We start from the raw sequence: 14,852 nt of genomic DNA, 5'->3' as shown, positions 1-14,852 counted from the left end.
AGGGCTCGACATTAAAGGTAGTCCGACTGTCCGGGACAACCAAATTGTTAGTCCGGACAAGTAAATAAAGAAATTTGCTATTCCGACGGGACAAGTTGTCATTATAATTGCATAACTTAGAAAAAATGCCTTTAAAGCCATTATTTCTGTGGAGATATCACTCAACTTTTCCGAGTATATTTTGCATACGTTTAATCGTCGAAGCCCGAGATATTCTGATAGTTCCATGTGATACATGTACTACACTGAACTGTTCACAAGGGAAGCAACCCTTAACATTTTTTTCTTTGCCAAGATAACAAGAATATTCTCCCTTGTAAAGAATATGCATTTTACGACACCGGTACACACCGATCTTACAGACAATTAACGTAGTGACGTCCTCCCTATGTATAGAATGATTTTTTTTTAAATATCAGTTAAGTACTGTACATATACATCACTTTTAACATTTTTTGTTTGATGTTGGCAAAACACAAGTTTTTGTCAGGTATTATGGCTTTGTATAATGTTTAAAAATCAATAATCTTGAGTTTTCCTGTTATTCTAGTCAGTTCTTTTTGTATTAAAATTGCCTACAATTATGTTTACATGTATTTTGAATGATTCAAGTCTTTATGATTTGAGCATTTTGTATTATTTCATTATTTTGCAAAGTACTGAGCAGAATAAAGATATAATGTTCAGGACAAGTTGTTTTTTGGTCAGGACAAGTGAAATTATGGTCTACTTGTCCGACTGGACAAGTGGCCTTTAAAGTTAATGTCGAGCCCTGTAATGTTTTTTCCTTTTTTTTATTTTTGAAAGATCATCTTATAAATGACCCCACCCCACATTATACTCCCGTATCACCCCCCGCCCCCCCCTCCCCAAATTTTTTTTTTTAATTATTTTTCCTTTTTTGAACCAGGTTTTCCGAAGGAAAAAACTGGTTATTTTAAGATAGTCTAATAAATGACCACACCTCACATTATACCCCAGTGTTTTTTTCAGTTTAGGGGGAAGGGGGTCGGGTCCCCTGAGGGGGGGAAAATTCGCGCGTAAAAGGGGAAAAGAGGGAAATTTCTATGCTTAGCTAGTAACAGTACAAAATCAAGTTTTAACACTATAATTCACCATACAGAGGGAGAAAAACATCATTCAAACTCTTTTATTCATAAACATGTTATGTTCATGTTCAAAGTTCAACATTTCTGGGCTTTTCAGCGAATTTATCAATTATTCTGGTAAACTCCTCTTCACCAAGTCTCTCCGTGTGCAGACAAAGTCTGATCAGGGACTTCAGTGTAGCTTCCCCAAGCCTGTTTCTCTGTGGCGTGCAAAACAGGTTGAGCAAACTAAACAGTCTTTCAACACTCTCTTGACCGGACGTTTCTGGCGTTTCACTGCCGGCATTTGAAGAAGACTAACTTTTAAGTTGTACTTCTTTGAAAAGAATATCAATTTTTTTTTAAGTTAAAACAGATTTGTCAATTTTTTACGATAGCTTTTGTTGTTGTGCGACATGTTGGAATACGTATGGTTTGCGGTAGATGTCGTAAAGCGAAAGTCGTGATAGTGAACTACGTACGGTTTGCGGTAAAGGCTAAAATAAAGTAAACACGCGAATGCAGTTCAGGAAAATTGTAGTAAATTCGTACCGAAAGACATATTTAAATGAGGTATTGATTAAAATTGAATAACACTTCCGAGAGGGGATTTTAAAAAATATTTATGGGTAAAATATGTACTCTAATGATGGGGGAATGGGGCCGAATAACGCCGTATATTTCAACCCCATTACCCCTCCCCTCCCCCCGCAAAAAAAAAAAGAAAGATCGTCTCATAAATTATAACAATTTCCCCATGATGGCTTACGTTATACTGTCAAGCACTCGAATAGTCGAGCACGCTGTCCTCTGACAGCTCTTGTTTATCTGCTTCTTAAATTGGACTAATATAGGAATGTATTCATGTGAATGTATCAACTAACAAATATTGTGTTTATTAATGTTAATTTTATTAGCGAGGCTGTTTTTGGAGAAAACCCGAGCTATTGTCATAGCCAGCTTGTCCGACGTCCGCCGTAGGCGTCGTGCTAAAACCTTAACATTGGCTCTAAAATCAAAGTGCTTCTACCTACGACTTTGAAACTTCATATGTAGTTGCACCTTGATGAGTTCTACATGCCACACCCATTTTTGGGTCACTAGGTCAAAGGTCAAGGTCACTGTGACCTCTTATATAAAACTTAAACAAAAACCTTAACATTGCCTCTAAAATCAAAGTGCTTCCACCTACAACTTTGAAACTTCATATGTAGATGCACCTTGATAAGTTCTACAGGCCACACCCATTTTGGGTCACTAGGTCAAAGACCTCTAAAAAAAAAAAAAAATCTGACAAGCTTTAGCAGCCGAGCGTGGCACCCGTTATGCGGTGCTCTTGTTATTATTGAATTTTTCTTTTGCATTTGATGGTTTCATCTAGTAGTATAATTGCTAATCTTAATAAGAAACAATAAAAAACATTGAGTAACATACATATCATATTGAGGTAAATTCTACCAAGTACTGAAAAAAACAACTTTTGTTTAAATATTTTGTGTGTGTGTATGTACAAAAAATAGGTAGGTTATAACTTATCATTAAAAATTACAACCAGTATAAAAACAAACAAATGTGAAATATAAATGGAAGTATTTGGCCATAGGTTCTTGGCCAAAAATAATGGAGCACAGGCTTTATAATAAGGTTTCTCCTGCTTGTGCATCAGAAGTTTAACTTTGTTGATATTTGTTTTAATTATGTTTCAGTAACCAGCATGACGAGGCCACAGCTGAAGGGACCCATCACTGTTCAGTCCATACAAGGGGCCATAAGGTCTGGTACACCACAGGTCGTGAACATCAGTGGACAGAACACGCCCACTAGGCAGATAGTACAGAGTTCTGCGACGGTAAGAAATGACAAGCTTACATATGTCATATGAACCAGGGGGTTTTCTGCAATGTAAAAAAGGCCATAAAATGGACCTGATCCTAAAGCAAACTGACCCAATCCGAATTTCCAAAAAAAAAACAAAAAAAACAACTTTTTTTTAAAGAAGTGTCTTATGAATTATGATTATTTGACTCTATATCTCAATTTTATTTTGTAAACAACCTACAAAATATATGGTTATTTATATGATTTTTATTTAAAATGGCCAGGAAAAGACCTGTTGTGTCAATATTTGTTGATACAAAATTACCAATTTGGTCCTTTTTGTTGATAAATGTTTTCCCAAATTCGCCACTTATATTGATTAAAAAAATCCCAATTTGACCAGACTCCTTTTTCCAACATGGCTGGAAACCCCCCCTGATGATCACCATTGTTATACACTTAATTGGAAAAATAAGTGCATGAAAGGAACACCTGAGGAGGGTGGGAAGGAGGCGTTCATGAAATTGACTTCCATTCAATACCTTAAACACTTTAAATAGGATCATAATGAAATTGTTCTTATGGGCATAATATCCTGGCCAAAGTCCATATACAGCAATATTTCACGAAGTGCTTCAAAATCATGGTCCTTGAATTAAATAAATATATACCATGTCTCCTTACTGACTCAGAAAGTTTACTTCGAATCATCATGAAACTTTGTGGCAATATTTTTGAGAATATAATCACCACCAAGTGTGATAACCAGCAAAATAGCATGAAGCACCTTGAAATTCTTCCCATTGAATTTTCTTCACTTTTCCACATTTTTGTTGTCTTCTGTTAAAAAAAAAAAGTGGTTCAGTTTAAATTAAGTAATCGTGAAGAAACTACAGAAATAGTAGTAAGCTTGAATAGAAAGTTAGCTCCAAATTGAATTTTGGGCTTCCCATTTGAATTGTAAGGTCACTGCTACATTAAAAATGGTTTTATCTCAAAATAATTTTTTTTCAGTGCCATCATGTGTTAGAAAGATTAATACATCCTTTCCAGGTCAATATAAGCTAGGCCTTTAGAAGGGCATATTTGGTGGCAACTTTGCACTCTTGTCGTCATTTTGGGATTAGAATTAATTGCTAAACTTGCACGGGGCAGAACTCTGCAATTTCAATAACAATACTGCAGATTAAGAATACACATGTTATAGGACTTAACGATGTTCAGCTAGAATTGTTGATATTTTAAAAGACCATCAGGGTTTCTAAAGAAATTTTAAAAAGATGGGCAAAATATTGCAATATATTAAATTAGTGATAGTTAGTTTTCACTTTATTTATAATGTTTTAAATGTGTTCCGACACATTAATTAGGGATATTTTGTTATCCCACGCCATAGGCGGAGGGATATTGTTTTGGCGTTGTCCGTCTTTCCGCCCGTCTTTCTGTCCGTCCGGAGCCATATCTTGGAAGTGCTTGGCGGATTTCATTGAAACTTGGTGTGAGTATATATATGGATAACAGGATGATTCACACCAAATGGCATTGTACACCATCTGTTCATAACGGAGTTATGGCCCTTTGTATCTTGAAAAAATGCTTTTTTGTGTGTCCGGAGCCATATCTTGGAAGCGATTTGGCGGATTTCATTGAAACTTGGTATGAGTATATATATATGGATAAGAGGATGATGCACACCAAATGGCATTGTACACCATCTGTTAATAAGGGAGTTATGGCCCTTTGTATCTTGAAGAAATGCTTTTTTAGCTGAGTGTCAAATATAACACTTTTGTGTCCAGAAGCATATTGGCAGGGGATATCAATTCAACGAATTTGCTTGTTGTCCCCTACCGGTGAAACCGGAGTGGACTTATGGTTTGCACTCCCTCTGTCTGTCAGTCTGTCTGTCTGTCAGTCAGTCCGTCACACTTTTCTGGATCCTGCGATAACTTTAAAAGTTCTTAATATTTTTTCATGAAACTTGAAACATGGATAGATGGCAATATGGAGATTATGCACGTCATTTCATTTTGTTCCTACGTCAAAAATTCTGGTTGCTATGGCAACAAATATAATTTTTATTTTTTATTTTTACTGACAATGGTTGAGTTTCACCGCTAGGGGACCATATTGCTTTGCAATCTCTTGTTCAATTTAGTTTAAACCTATTTATTTTAGCTCGATTGCATAGAAAGCCTAAGGCTTATTTGAAACGCTCTCGAGTCCGTTTCCTGGGACTAGAGCCAGTACTTGGTGTCTATGGGTGAAATCTCAAGAACGCTCCCACAGAGGGGATCGAACCCATGACCTCCTGATCGCTAGGCAGACACCATATCCACTACATCACTGCGACCTCGTATTAAGGAATATTTAGTATTGTGAAGCTTACAATGCGTTTTTATCTCTGCTAACAGACTAGCAGTGGTATGACAGGTATAGCGGCCCTAGCTGCGGCTGCTGCTGCCACCCAAAAGATCCCGGGCCATAGCCAACAAGTGGTCACAACCGCACAGGGCACCGGTATACGTGTGGTCACTCCAACCATAGTCACACCACAGGGGGTTAAAGTGACACCGGTCAACAGACAAATCTGTGAGTATTAATGAATAGATTGCTTATTTAAATGATGTTCCTTTTAAAGTAACTTTTTTATAATATGTTTACTAAAAATGATGCAAGCAGTGATTTTTTAGCTCACCAGTCACGAAGTGAAATGGTGAGCTTATGTGACCGTGTGATGTCCGGCGTCTGTATGTGCGTGCGTGCGTGTGTGCGTCCGTCAACAATTTGCTTGTGTAGACAGTAGAGGTCACAGTTTTCATCCAATCTTCATGAAATTTGGTCAGAATGTTTGTCTTGAAGAAATCTGGGTTGGGATTGTATTTGGGTCATCTGGGGTCAAAAACTAGGTCACTAGGTCAAATAATAGAAAAACCTTGTGTAGGCAATAGAGGTCACAGTTTTCATCCAATCTTTATAAAATTTAATCAGAATGTTTATCTTGGTGAAATCTGGGTTGGGATTGTATTTGGGTCACCTGGGGTCAAAAACTAGGTCAATAGGTCAAATATTAGAAAAACCTTGTGTAGACAATAGAGGTCACAGTTTTCATCCAATCTTTATGAAATTTGGTCAGAATGTTTATCTTGATGAAATCTGGGTTGGGATTGTATTTGGTTTGTCAGGTGAGCGATTCAGGGCCATCATGGCCCTCTTGTTTTGCTTTTATTTGTTACACCCTGTGCGTTTTGAATTGGGAAAATTAGCGCTTTAAACCATGCAATTGGGAAAAATAGTACGATAAACCATGAAATTGGGAAAAATTAAGCATTATAAATATGATTATAAGTAACAGAATTAAAATTGTTCTTAAGTGCATGTTCAGGGTTTTTTCTAGCCATTTTGGGAAAAGGAGTCTGGTCAAATTGGGATTGTTTTAATTGATAACAGTGGCAAATTTGGTAATTATTTATCAACGAAAAGGACTAAATTAAAGTCATATATTTTGCAGGATGTTTAAATTAAAAGTTGAGATCTAGAGTTAAGAAATCATAAGTCATAAGAGACTTCTTTCTTAAGGGGTGTTGCTGCAGTTTTGCTGATTTTTTTCCATCAAATAGATTTTGTCAAAAATTTATACTTAAGATATACATACAAATACTATATGAAAAATGAAATAAAAACATAGGGTCACCGGCCTTGTTTTGATTTTATTCACCATTATATAACATGTACTTTTTCAATAAAACTGAAAAATCTCTAATTGCGTAAAAATAATTAATAACCTATGAAATTGGCAACATGTAGATATTATTTAAGCTAAGATAAATCTTATACCATTTAATTAAACCACACACTACCAATAAAATGGAGTACACAAGTTAAATTTCAAGATTTTTTTTTTTTTAATTTTTATGTCACCCAAAAAAACATCATTTTTAGCTCATCTATTTTTTGAAAAAAAATTATGAGCTATTGTCATCACCTTGGCGTCGGCGTCTGCGTCGGCGTCCGGTTAAGTTTTGCGTTTAGGTCCACTTTTCTCAGAAAGTATCAATGCTATTGCATTCAAACTTGGTACACTTACTTACTATCATGAGGGGACTGGGCAGGCAAAGTTAGATAACTCTGGCGTGCATTTTGACTGAATTATGTGCCCTTTTTATACTTAGAAAATTGAAAATTTTGGTTAAGTTTTGCGTTTAGGTCCACTTTTTTCAGAAAGTATCAATGCTATTGCATTCAAACTTGGTACACTTACTTACTATCATGAGGGGACTGGGCAGGCAAAGTTAGATAACTCTGGCGTGCATTTTGACAGAATTATGTGCTCTTTTTATACTTAGAAAATTGAAAATTTGGTTAAGTTTTGTGTTTAGGTCCATTTTATTCCTTAAGTATCAAAGCTATTGCTTTCATACTTGCAACACTTACTAACTATCGTAAGGGGACTGTGCAGGCAAAGTTATGTAACTCTGACTGGCATTTGGACGGAATTATGGGCCCTTTATACTTAGAAAATTGAAAGTTTGGTGAAGTTTTGTGTTTTGGTCCACTTTACCCCTAAAGTATCATAGATATTGCTTTCATACTTGGAACACTCGCAAACTATCATAAGGGTACAGTAAAAGGACAAGTTGCATAACTCTGGATGTCATTTTTACGGAATTATGGCCCTTTTTTGACTTAGTAACTTTGAATATATGGTTAAATTTTGTGTTTCGCTCCACTTTACTTCTTAAGTATCAATGCTATTGCTTTCAAACTTCAAATACTTTCATGCTATCATGAGGTTACTGTACCTGGCAAGTTGAATTTTACCTTGACCTTTGAATGACCTTGACTCTCAAGATCAAATTATTAAATTTCGCTAAAAGTGCCATAACTTCTTTATTTATGATAAGATTTGATTGATACTTTGACAAAACTACTCTTACCTGACATACCACAATAGACTCCACCCAAACCATTGCCCGTGCCCCCCCCCCCCCCCCCCCCCCTATTTTTTTTTTTTTTTTTTTTTTTTTAAGATCATCTCACAAATGACCACCACACCCTCACACTATACCCCCCCCCCCCCCCCCAATTTTTTTTTTTAAACGGTTAAAAAACAAAACTTTTTATTTTGATTATTTTATGTTTGAAATACCGCCCAACCATCGCACCCAAGAATCCCCCCCTCCCCCCCACCCGAATCCCCCCCCCTAATTTTTCCACACCCTCACACTTTACCCCCCCCCCCCCCCACCTCATCCCCCCCCCCCCCCCCCCCCCCCCAATTTTTTTTTTTTTTGAAACGGTTAAAAAACACAAATATTTTTTTTTTTATTTTATGTTTGAAATACTGTCCAACCATCGCACCCAAGAATCTCCACCCCCATCTTTTTTTCGCATTTTTGGAAGATAATGTAATAAATGTCCACACCCCCACACAATGCACCGCTCTTCACTCCACCCCTCCCTCCTTTGTGATTGAAAATGAGAGTCCTTCACCTTTAAAAAGAAAATAGATGAGCGGTATGCACCCGCAAGGCGGTGCTCTTGTTTTACTATTTTAACCACACAAATGGAATTTTAAAAAAATCTGCCAAATAGAATTCTGCGAAACTGCTCAAATATGTTCATCTACGTATTTTCATCATAAAACACAAATAAAAAAAGGGGGTCACCACACTTTCAACAGAGAGTTTTTGTTTTAATTATCCCTACTGTCTAGACCTCAAATTTCATTAAAAAAAACAGCAATTAGACAAAACCCAAGTACCGGTACATAGATTGTCAGAAATATGCATAAACATTAGAAATTGTTAACAATCTTAACTGGGATCACAACATCTTACCAAAAGACATTAATAAAAAAAAACAATATTTATCACAAACATAATACCATACAGTATCAAACTCGACCTTAATCATTAATAACTTAAATGTTCACAGATTTCGGCATGTTTTGAAGTTTGTGTTTAAATGCTTTAAATTGATAAATGTAAACAACAGGACTAAAGAGCTCCAGTATAAAACAAGTATGAATTTAAAGAAAGAAAAAAAAAGTAAAAAAAAAAATTAACCCCGCCTGGGATCGAACCACTGACAATTAATCAGTCGACACCTGTCAATCAAATTTTTTTCGATTAGCCAATCAGACATCGATTTTTCACACACCCCTTAGCAGCACTTATCTGGCCGCCATTTTGTCCGACAAACAAAGCGTGTCGCACATATGGACTGATCGTAACTTTTAAGTGTTTACACAGATTTTATATCAAATGCCTGATCATTGCTGTTTGATCATAATTTAAAATTGTAGGTGTTATACACACTGTATAAAATGACCTTACTTTTTCTTATCTTTCTTGAAAATATGAACGAGTAATGAAAACAATAAATAAATATGAACACAACAGTTGTGCGTTCTTTAAAACGTGTTAAACCGTTTAATGCACAATATTATTAAGCAGTTTGGGCAACCTAATAATTACCACACGTGTTTTTTTTAAATAATCTCGGCGTAATTGTCGAAAATTAATAAATAACAGTATATGTTCATTAGAATTTAGGAACATAAACATTGTTAGGTACTGTACACAAGAAAAGAAAACTGTTTAATTACTTCCAATAACATATCTATTTTCTGTGGATTATAAACAACTGAAACATTCATAAATTATTAACTTAAATATTGTTTTTAACTAAAGTAAAAAAAACAACAGCAAAAGGTGTTTTCAACGAGGCTTAGCCAGCTATAGTGACTTCATGTGTAAAGTGTACAATACATTATATTGATACGGGGATAAATGTGAACATTGCAATGAGCATATAAAGGTGATCTAGTTATAAACAAATGCATTATATACTTAATAAATTCAATTCGAATATTCGTGAACAGCACTGGAACACCAACATTTCATTTTTAAAGAGTGAACTGTAACTAGTTCGCATTAAAAAAAAATGATATAAAATGCAAATCAGACTATCTGTAAATAAAACCACGAAATTAGGCATATATTAAATTATGGTTTAACTCAAAATTTGATTTATATCTAAATAAAGAGAATCTGTGACTTTTTGAAAATAACACAATAAACCAGAGATCTATACATTTTAATGAACAGTAAAAACGCACTATTCATAATGATATAGATGCGTCATTTGGATTGGATACTTAATATATTCATCAAAATAATTATATATATTAGCCATAAGGCCGTTTAATACAAATCCAAGATTATAATAAAATAAATGTTCATTTTTACAAGGGATCTTTTTTCAGTTTCTTTTATGTTTATGAAACGTTTCTGATAGTCAGTCTTTCGTTTACTCATTTATTTTGATTACGCAATTTCTCTATACAGCATTTATGATTATATTAAAGTTTTACAAAGCAGTTTATTTATTTTGTAGCTTTAATAGTTTATATTGAAGAAAATAGCCTGATACATCATTTAACAAAATATACGATTTCACCCGCCTAATCCACCATCATTGCGATCTGCTTGTCGGAGTTTTCCAATCACTATACCACATGACTGTGTGGGCGGAGCGATCGCTAATTTGGCGACTGGTCAATTGTATTATGAACCAACTCGGTCATTTCTGATAATACTGATAACAAAAATATTGAGATGTGATAATAGCATCATCGGTGTTACTATAAATATATACTCGGTTAAATAAACTGCCGCAACACCCCTTAATTTTTTATTATTGAAATTGGGCTTTTTGGGGAAATTTTGGTCAGCTTTTTGGGGAAAAACGCTGATTGTTGCTATTGGGAAGCAGCCGAAAATCGGCGGTAATTTTTAGCAAAAAAAATCACTGGCAAGGAAGATATTTTCACATTTTTACTGGTGTTTACTTACACTGACACGCTTGTCTGCCGTTCTTTTTTTTATATAAAATTTAAGCAGGGGTTTTTATCTGATTTTGGGAAAGGGCCTGGCCTTTTTTGAGGGGAAAAAAATCGAGCAAAATGCCGGATTTTGGTGAAAAAAATGACACGAAACGCCGGATTTTGGGGAAAATAAGGAAAGTCTTAAATAATCAATTCAACATATTTTGCTGTTTTTAAAACAAAATCAAGGCAACAGATAATTTAATTATGCAATATGTTATATTTTCTACACTGGATCAGGTTAACTTATGTATTTAAAGTAAAAAAAAATGAAGTCTGGGGGAAAATTTACCTGCTGAGGGGAAAAAAAATCTGAGGGGAAAGGGCCGATTTTCGGCGGGTCCCAAAGAAGGAAAAAAAGCCCTGTTAAGTGACTTTTTTAGGGCTTATTTGGGACCTGAATACCCCTGCTAAAAGATATACATGTATATATTTTACCCCTATTATGAATTTAAAACTCCCTTTTCTAATTAGCTTTGTTTGGAATAAGATTTGACTCAACTTAACACAAATTTACAATAGTCAGAGGCTCTTAGTCCTCTACCTTATATAAAATACAAGCATTGAATGTTTGGGATGCCTTTAACATTCTGGTGGCTATTTGATGTTTAAAGTAACCGATTTGTAGAAAACAGCATTTTCAGCAGTGGGAAAAATTTTGTGATCATGCCACAATTTCTGCTTTTTACTCTTAAGTCATCGTTGAATTTAACTTAACCAAAAAAGGCACATGACATTGTGTTCAGGTAACATGGCATTGTTTTCTTTGAAGTTTGTTTTTTTCATCTGCATGTCACTTATGCCATCATTTTCATGTTCCAGCTGGAACTGCTATAAATGCTGGAAATCAGACGATCCGGGTTGCTACTCCCGGGAGTACCATTATCCGGGCTGCGGGTGGCACACACACGCTCACTCCGGGCTCCAAGCAAATCATCACTGTACACAAGGCTGGCAATGTTCAGCAGGGCACAGGCACTGGCCAGCCACAGATCGTTACCCTGGTAAAAACTTCACAAGGAATGACTGTTGCAACAGTAAGAACAATTTTAGCATGTACCAGTAACTCTCATCCAATTGTTATTGATCTATATTTTAATGTTGTTTGCTGTAAATGTATAAGGCTGTGATTATATCTCTCTGCTGGTTTTCTTGAAACTAATAATATATTATATTAACAAAGTGATAAGTTATGTAAATAAAATAGAAATAGTGAGTTTTTTTAACACTTTCTTGCATCTAGACAGGACGTCCTGCTATGAAGGGTTTCTGGAGTTGATCTGTATTTATGAACAAATGTTCAAATATTGTCATATGAGCCAGCTTGCTCCAACAGCCAAAGCATGACTTACTGTTAAATACATGAAACAAATTTCTTTGTACTGGAACAGTGGTGATCAGTACTAAACAAATGAGAAAAGAAATTGCAAAATCAGATTTTCTCACCCCCTTACATTTTTAACTTACCTGCACTATGTGCTCATAGTGAGCTTTTGTGATCGCCTTTTGTCGGTTAAGTGGTATCGGGCGTCAACATTTTTGCCTTGTTAGCACTTCAGAGGCCACATTTATTGTCCTCTCTTCATGAAATTTGGTCAGAAGATTTGTCCCAATGATATCTTGGCCGAGTTCGAAAATGGTTCTGCTTGGATAAAAAACATGGCCACCAGGGGGTGGGGCATTTTTCCTCATATGGCTTTAGTAAACCTTGTAAACACTCAAGAGGCAATAATTGATTGTCCGAACATCATGAAACGTGGTCAGAAGATTTGTCCCAATGATATCATGGACAAGTTCGTAAATTGTTCCCGTTGCTTGAAAAACATTGCCGCAAGGGGGTGGGGTATTTTTCCTAATATGGCTATATATGGCTAGAGTAAAACCTTGTTAACACACTAGAGGCCACATTTATTGTCGTATCTTCATGAAATTTGGTGAGATGATTTGTGCCAATGATAACATGGGCTAGTTCGAGAATAGTTCTGCTTGGTTGAAAAACTTGGCCACCAGGGGGCATTTTTCCTCATATGGCTTTAGTAAAACCTTGTAAACACTCTAGAGGCTATAATTGATTGTCTGATCATCGTGAAACTTTGTCAGAAGATTTGTCCCAATGATATATTAGACGAATTAAAAAATGGTTCAGGTTGTTTGAAAAATATGTCCCAAGGGGGCGGGGCATTTTTTCCAGATATGGCTATAGTAAAACGTGTTAACACTCTTAAATTCACTTTTATTGTCCAATCTTCATGAAACTTGGCTTATGAGTTCATTAATAGTTCCAGTCTGTTGAAAAACATGGCTGCCAGGGGGCGGGGAATTTATCCTTATATGGCTATAGTAAAACCTTGTTAGCACTCTAAAAGCTACCAGTGTGTTTTTCACCATTTTGGAAATGGGGCCATAAATCTTGGTCAGAACATTTGTTCTTAAGATATCTTGGGCTGCACAGAAGAGGTCAGATCCTTTGTATATCGGGTGAGCGACTTTGGGCCATTCAGGCCCTCTTGTTAACAGTTTGACCTTTACATTGAGAGAAAAAAGCAAACCATTTTCTGAGGTTAGTTTCACTATATTATTGTCCCCTACCGGTTTCACCGGAGGGGACTTATGGTTTGCGCTCTGTGTGTCTGTCCGTCTGTCTGTCTGTGAGTCTGCCTGTCACACTTTTCTGGATCCTTCGATAACTTTAAAAGTTCTGAATATTTTTTCATGAAACTTGAAACATGGATAGATGGCAATATGGACATTATGCATGTCATTTCATTTTGTTCTTAGGTAAAAAATTTTGGTTGCTATGGCAACAAACAGACTAGAAATACTGTTGAAAATGGTGGTTTTCTGGATCCTGCGATAACATTAAAAGTTCTTAATATTTTTTCATGAAACTTGCAACATGGATAGATGGCAATATGGACTTTATGCACGTCATTTCATTTTGTTCCTACGTCAAAAATTGTGGTTGCTATGGCAACCAAAAAAATAATAATCTGAAAATGGTGGAATTTCTTACAAATTTTGGAGCCGGTAGGGGACCATATTGCTTGGCAATACCCTTGTTCTAAATGATTTCTTTCCTGCAGACCAAAGGTGGAGCCCTACCGCAGGGGGCCACCATTGTGAAGCTGGTGACCTCCCAGGCGGGGCCCGGTCAGGGCAAGCCCACCGCCATCATCACGAGCCAGGGAGGTCAGACCCCTTCCAACATCATAGGCCTCAGCTCTGTACAGCCCCAGGCTGCAAGACCTGCTGGGGTAAGAATCTTGTCTAGATGCTAAATCATAGGCCTCAGCTCTGTACAGCCCCAGGCTGCAAGACCTGCTGGGGTAAGAATCTTGTCTAGATGCTAAATCATAGGCCTCAGCTCTGTACAGCCCCAGGCTGCAAGACCTGCTGGGGTAAGAATCTTGTCTAGATGCTAAATCATAGGCCTCAGCTCTGTACAGCCCCAGGCTGCAAGACCTGCTGGGGTAAGAATTTTGTCTAGATGCTAAATCATAGGCCTCAGCTCTGTACAGCCCCAGGCTGCAAGACCTGCTGGGGTAAAAATCTTGTCTAGATGCTAAATCATAGGCCTCAGCTCTGTACAGCCCCAGGCTGCAAGACCTGCTGGGGTAAGAATCTTGTCTAGATGCTAAATCATAGGCCTCAGCTCTGTACAGCCCCAGGCTGCAAGACCTGCTGGGGTAAGAATCTTGTCTAGATGCTAAATCATAGGCCTCAGCTCTGTACAGCCCCAGGCTGCAAGACCTGCTGGGGTAAGAATCTTGTCTAGATGCTAAATCATAGGCCTCAGCTCTGTACAGCCCCAGGCTGCAAGACCTGCTGGGGTAAGAATCTTGTCTAGATGCTAAATCATAGGCCTCAGCTCTGTACAGCCCCAGGCTGCAAGACCTGCTGGGGTAAGAATCTTGTCTAGATGCTAAATCATAGGCCTCAGCTCTGTACAGCCCCAGGCTGCAAGACCTGCTGGGGTAAGAATCTTGTCTAGATGCTAAATCAGGGTGCAGGATCACGTGACTTTGTGGAGTTCCATCTTTTAACTTAAATGGATT

The 14,852-nt window shown here is 36.8% G+C and overlaps 1 protein-coding gene across 2 annotated transcripts in view; it reads left to right on the top strand.

Annotated features, from left to right (window-relative positions):
* Positions 1-14,852, top strand: part of LOC127881207 (host cell factor 1-like) — a 63,239-nt gene that overhangs the window by 25,614 nt on the left and 22,773 nt on the right. For both annotated transcript variants that reach the window (XM_052428928.1, XM_052428922.1), the window contains 4 exons: positions 2,795-2,937; positions 5,321-5,498; positions 11,620-11,834; positions 13,881-14,051. In XM_052428928.1, the coding sequence (XP_052284888.1) occupies positions 2,795-2,937; positions 5,321-5,498; positions 11,620-11,834; positions 13,881-14,051 (707 nt within the window). The remainder of the gene's footprint in view (positions 1-2,794; positions 2,938-5,320; positions 5,499-11,619; positions 11,835-13,880; positions 14,052-14,852) is intronic.

Source organism: Dreissena polymorpha, chromosome 1 (genome assembly GCF_020536995.1).
Source record: "Dreissena polymorpha isolate Duluth1 chromosome 1, UMN_Dpol_1.0, whole genome shotgun sequence".
Taxonomy (NCBI): domain Eukaryota; kingdom Metazoa; phylum Mollusca; class Bivalvia; order Myida; family Dreissenidae; genus Dreissena; species Dreissena polymorpha.
This window is presented reverse-complemented; position numbering and strand designations above follow the sequence as displayed.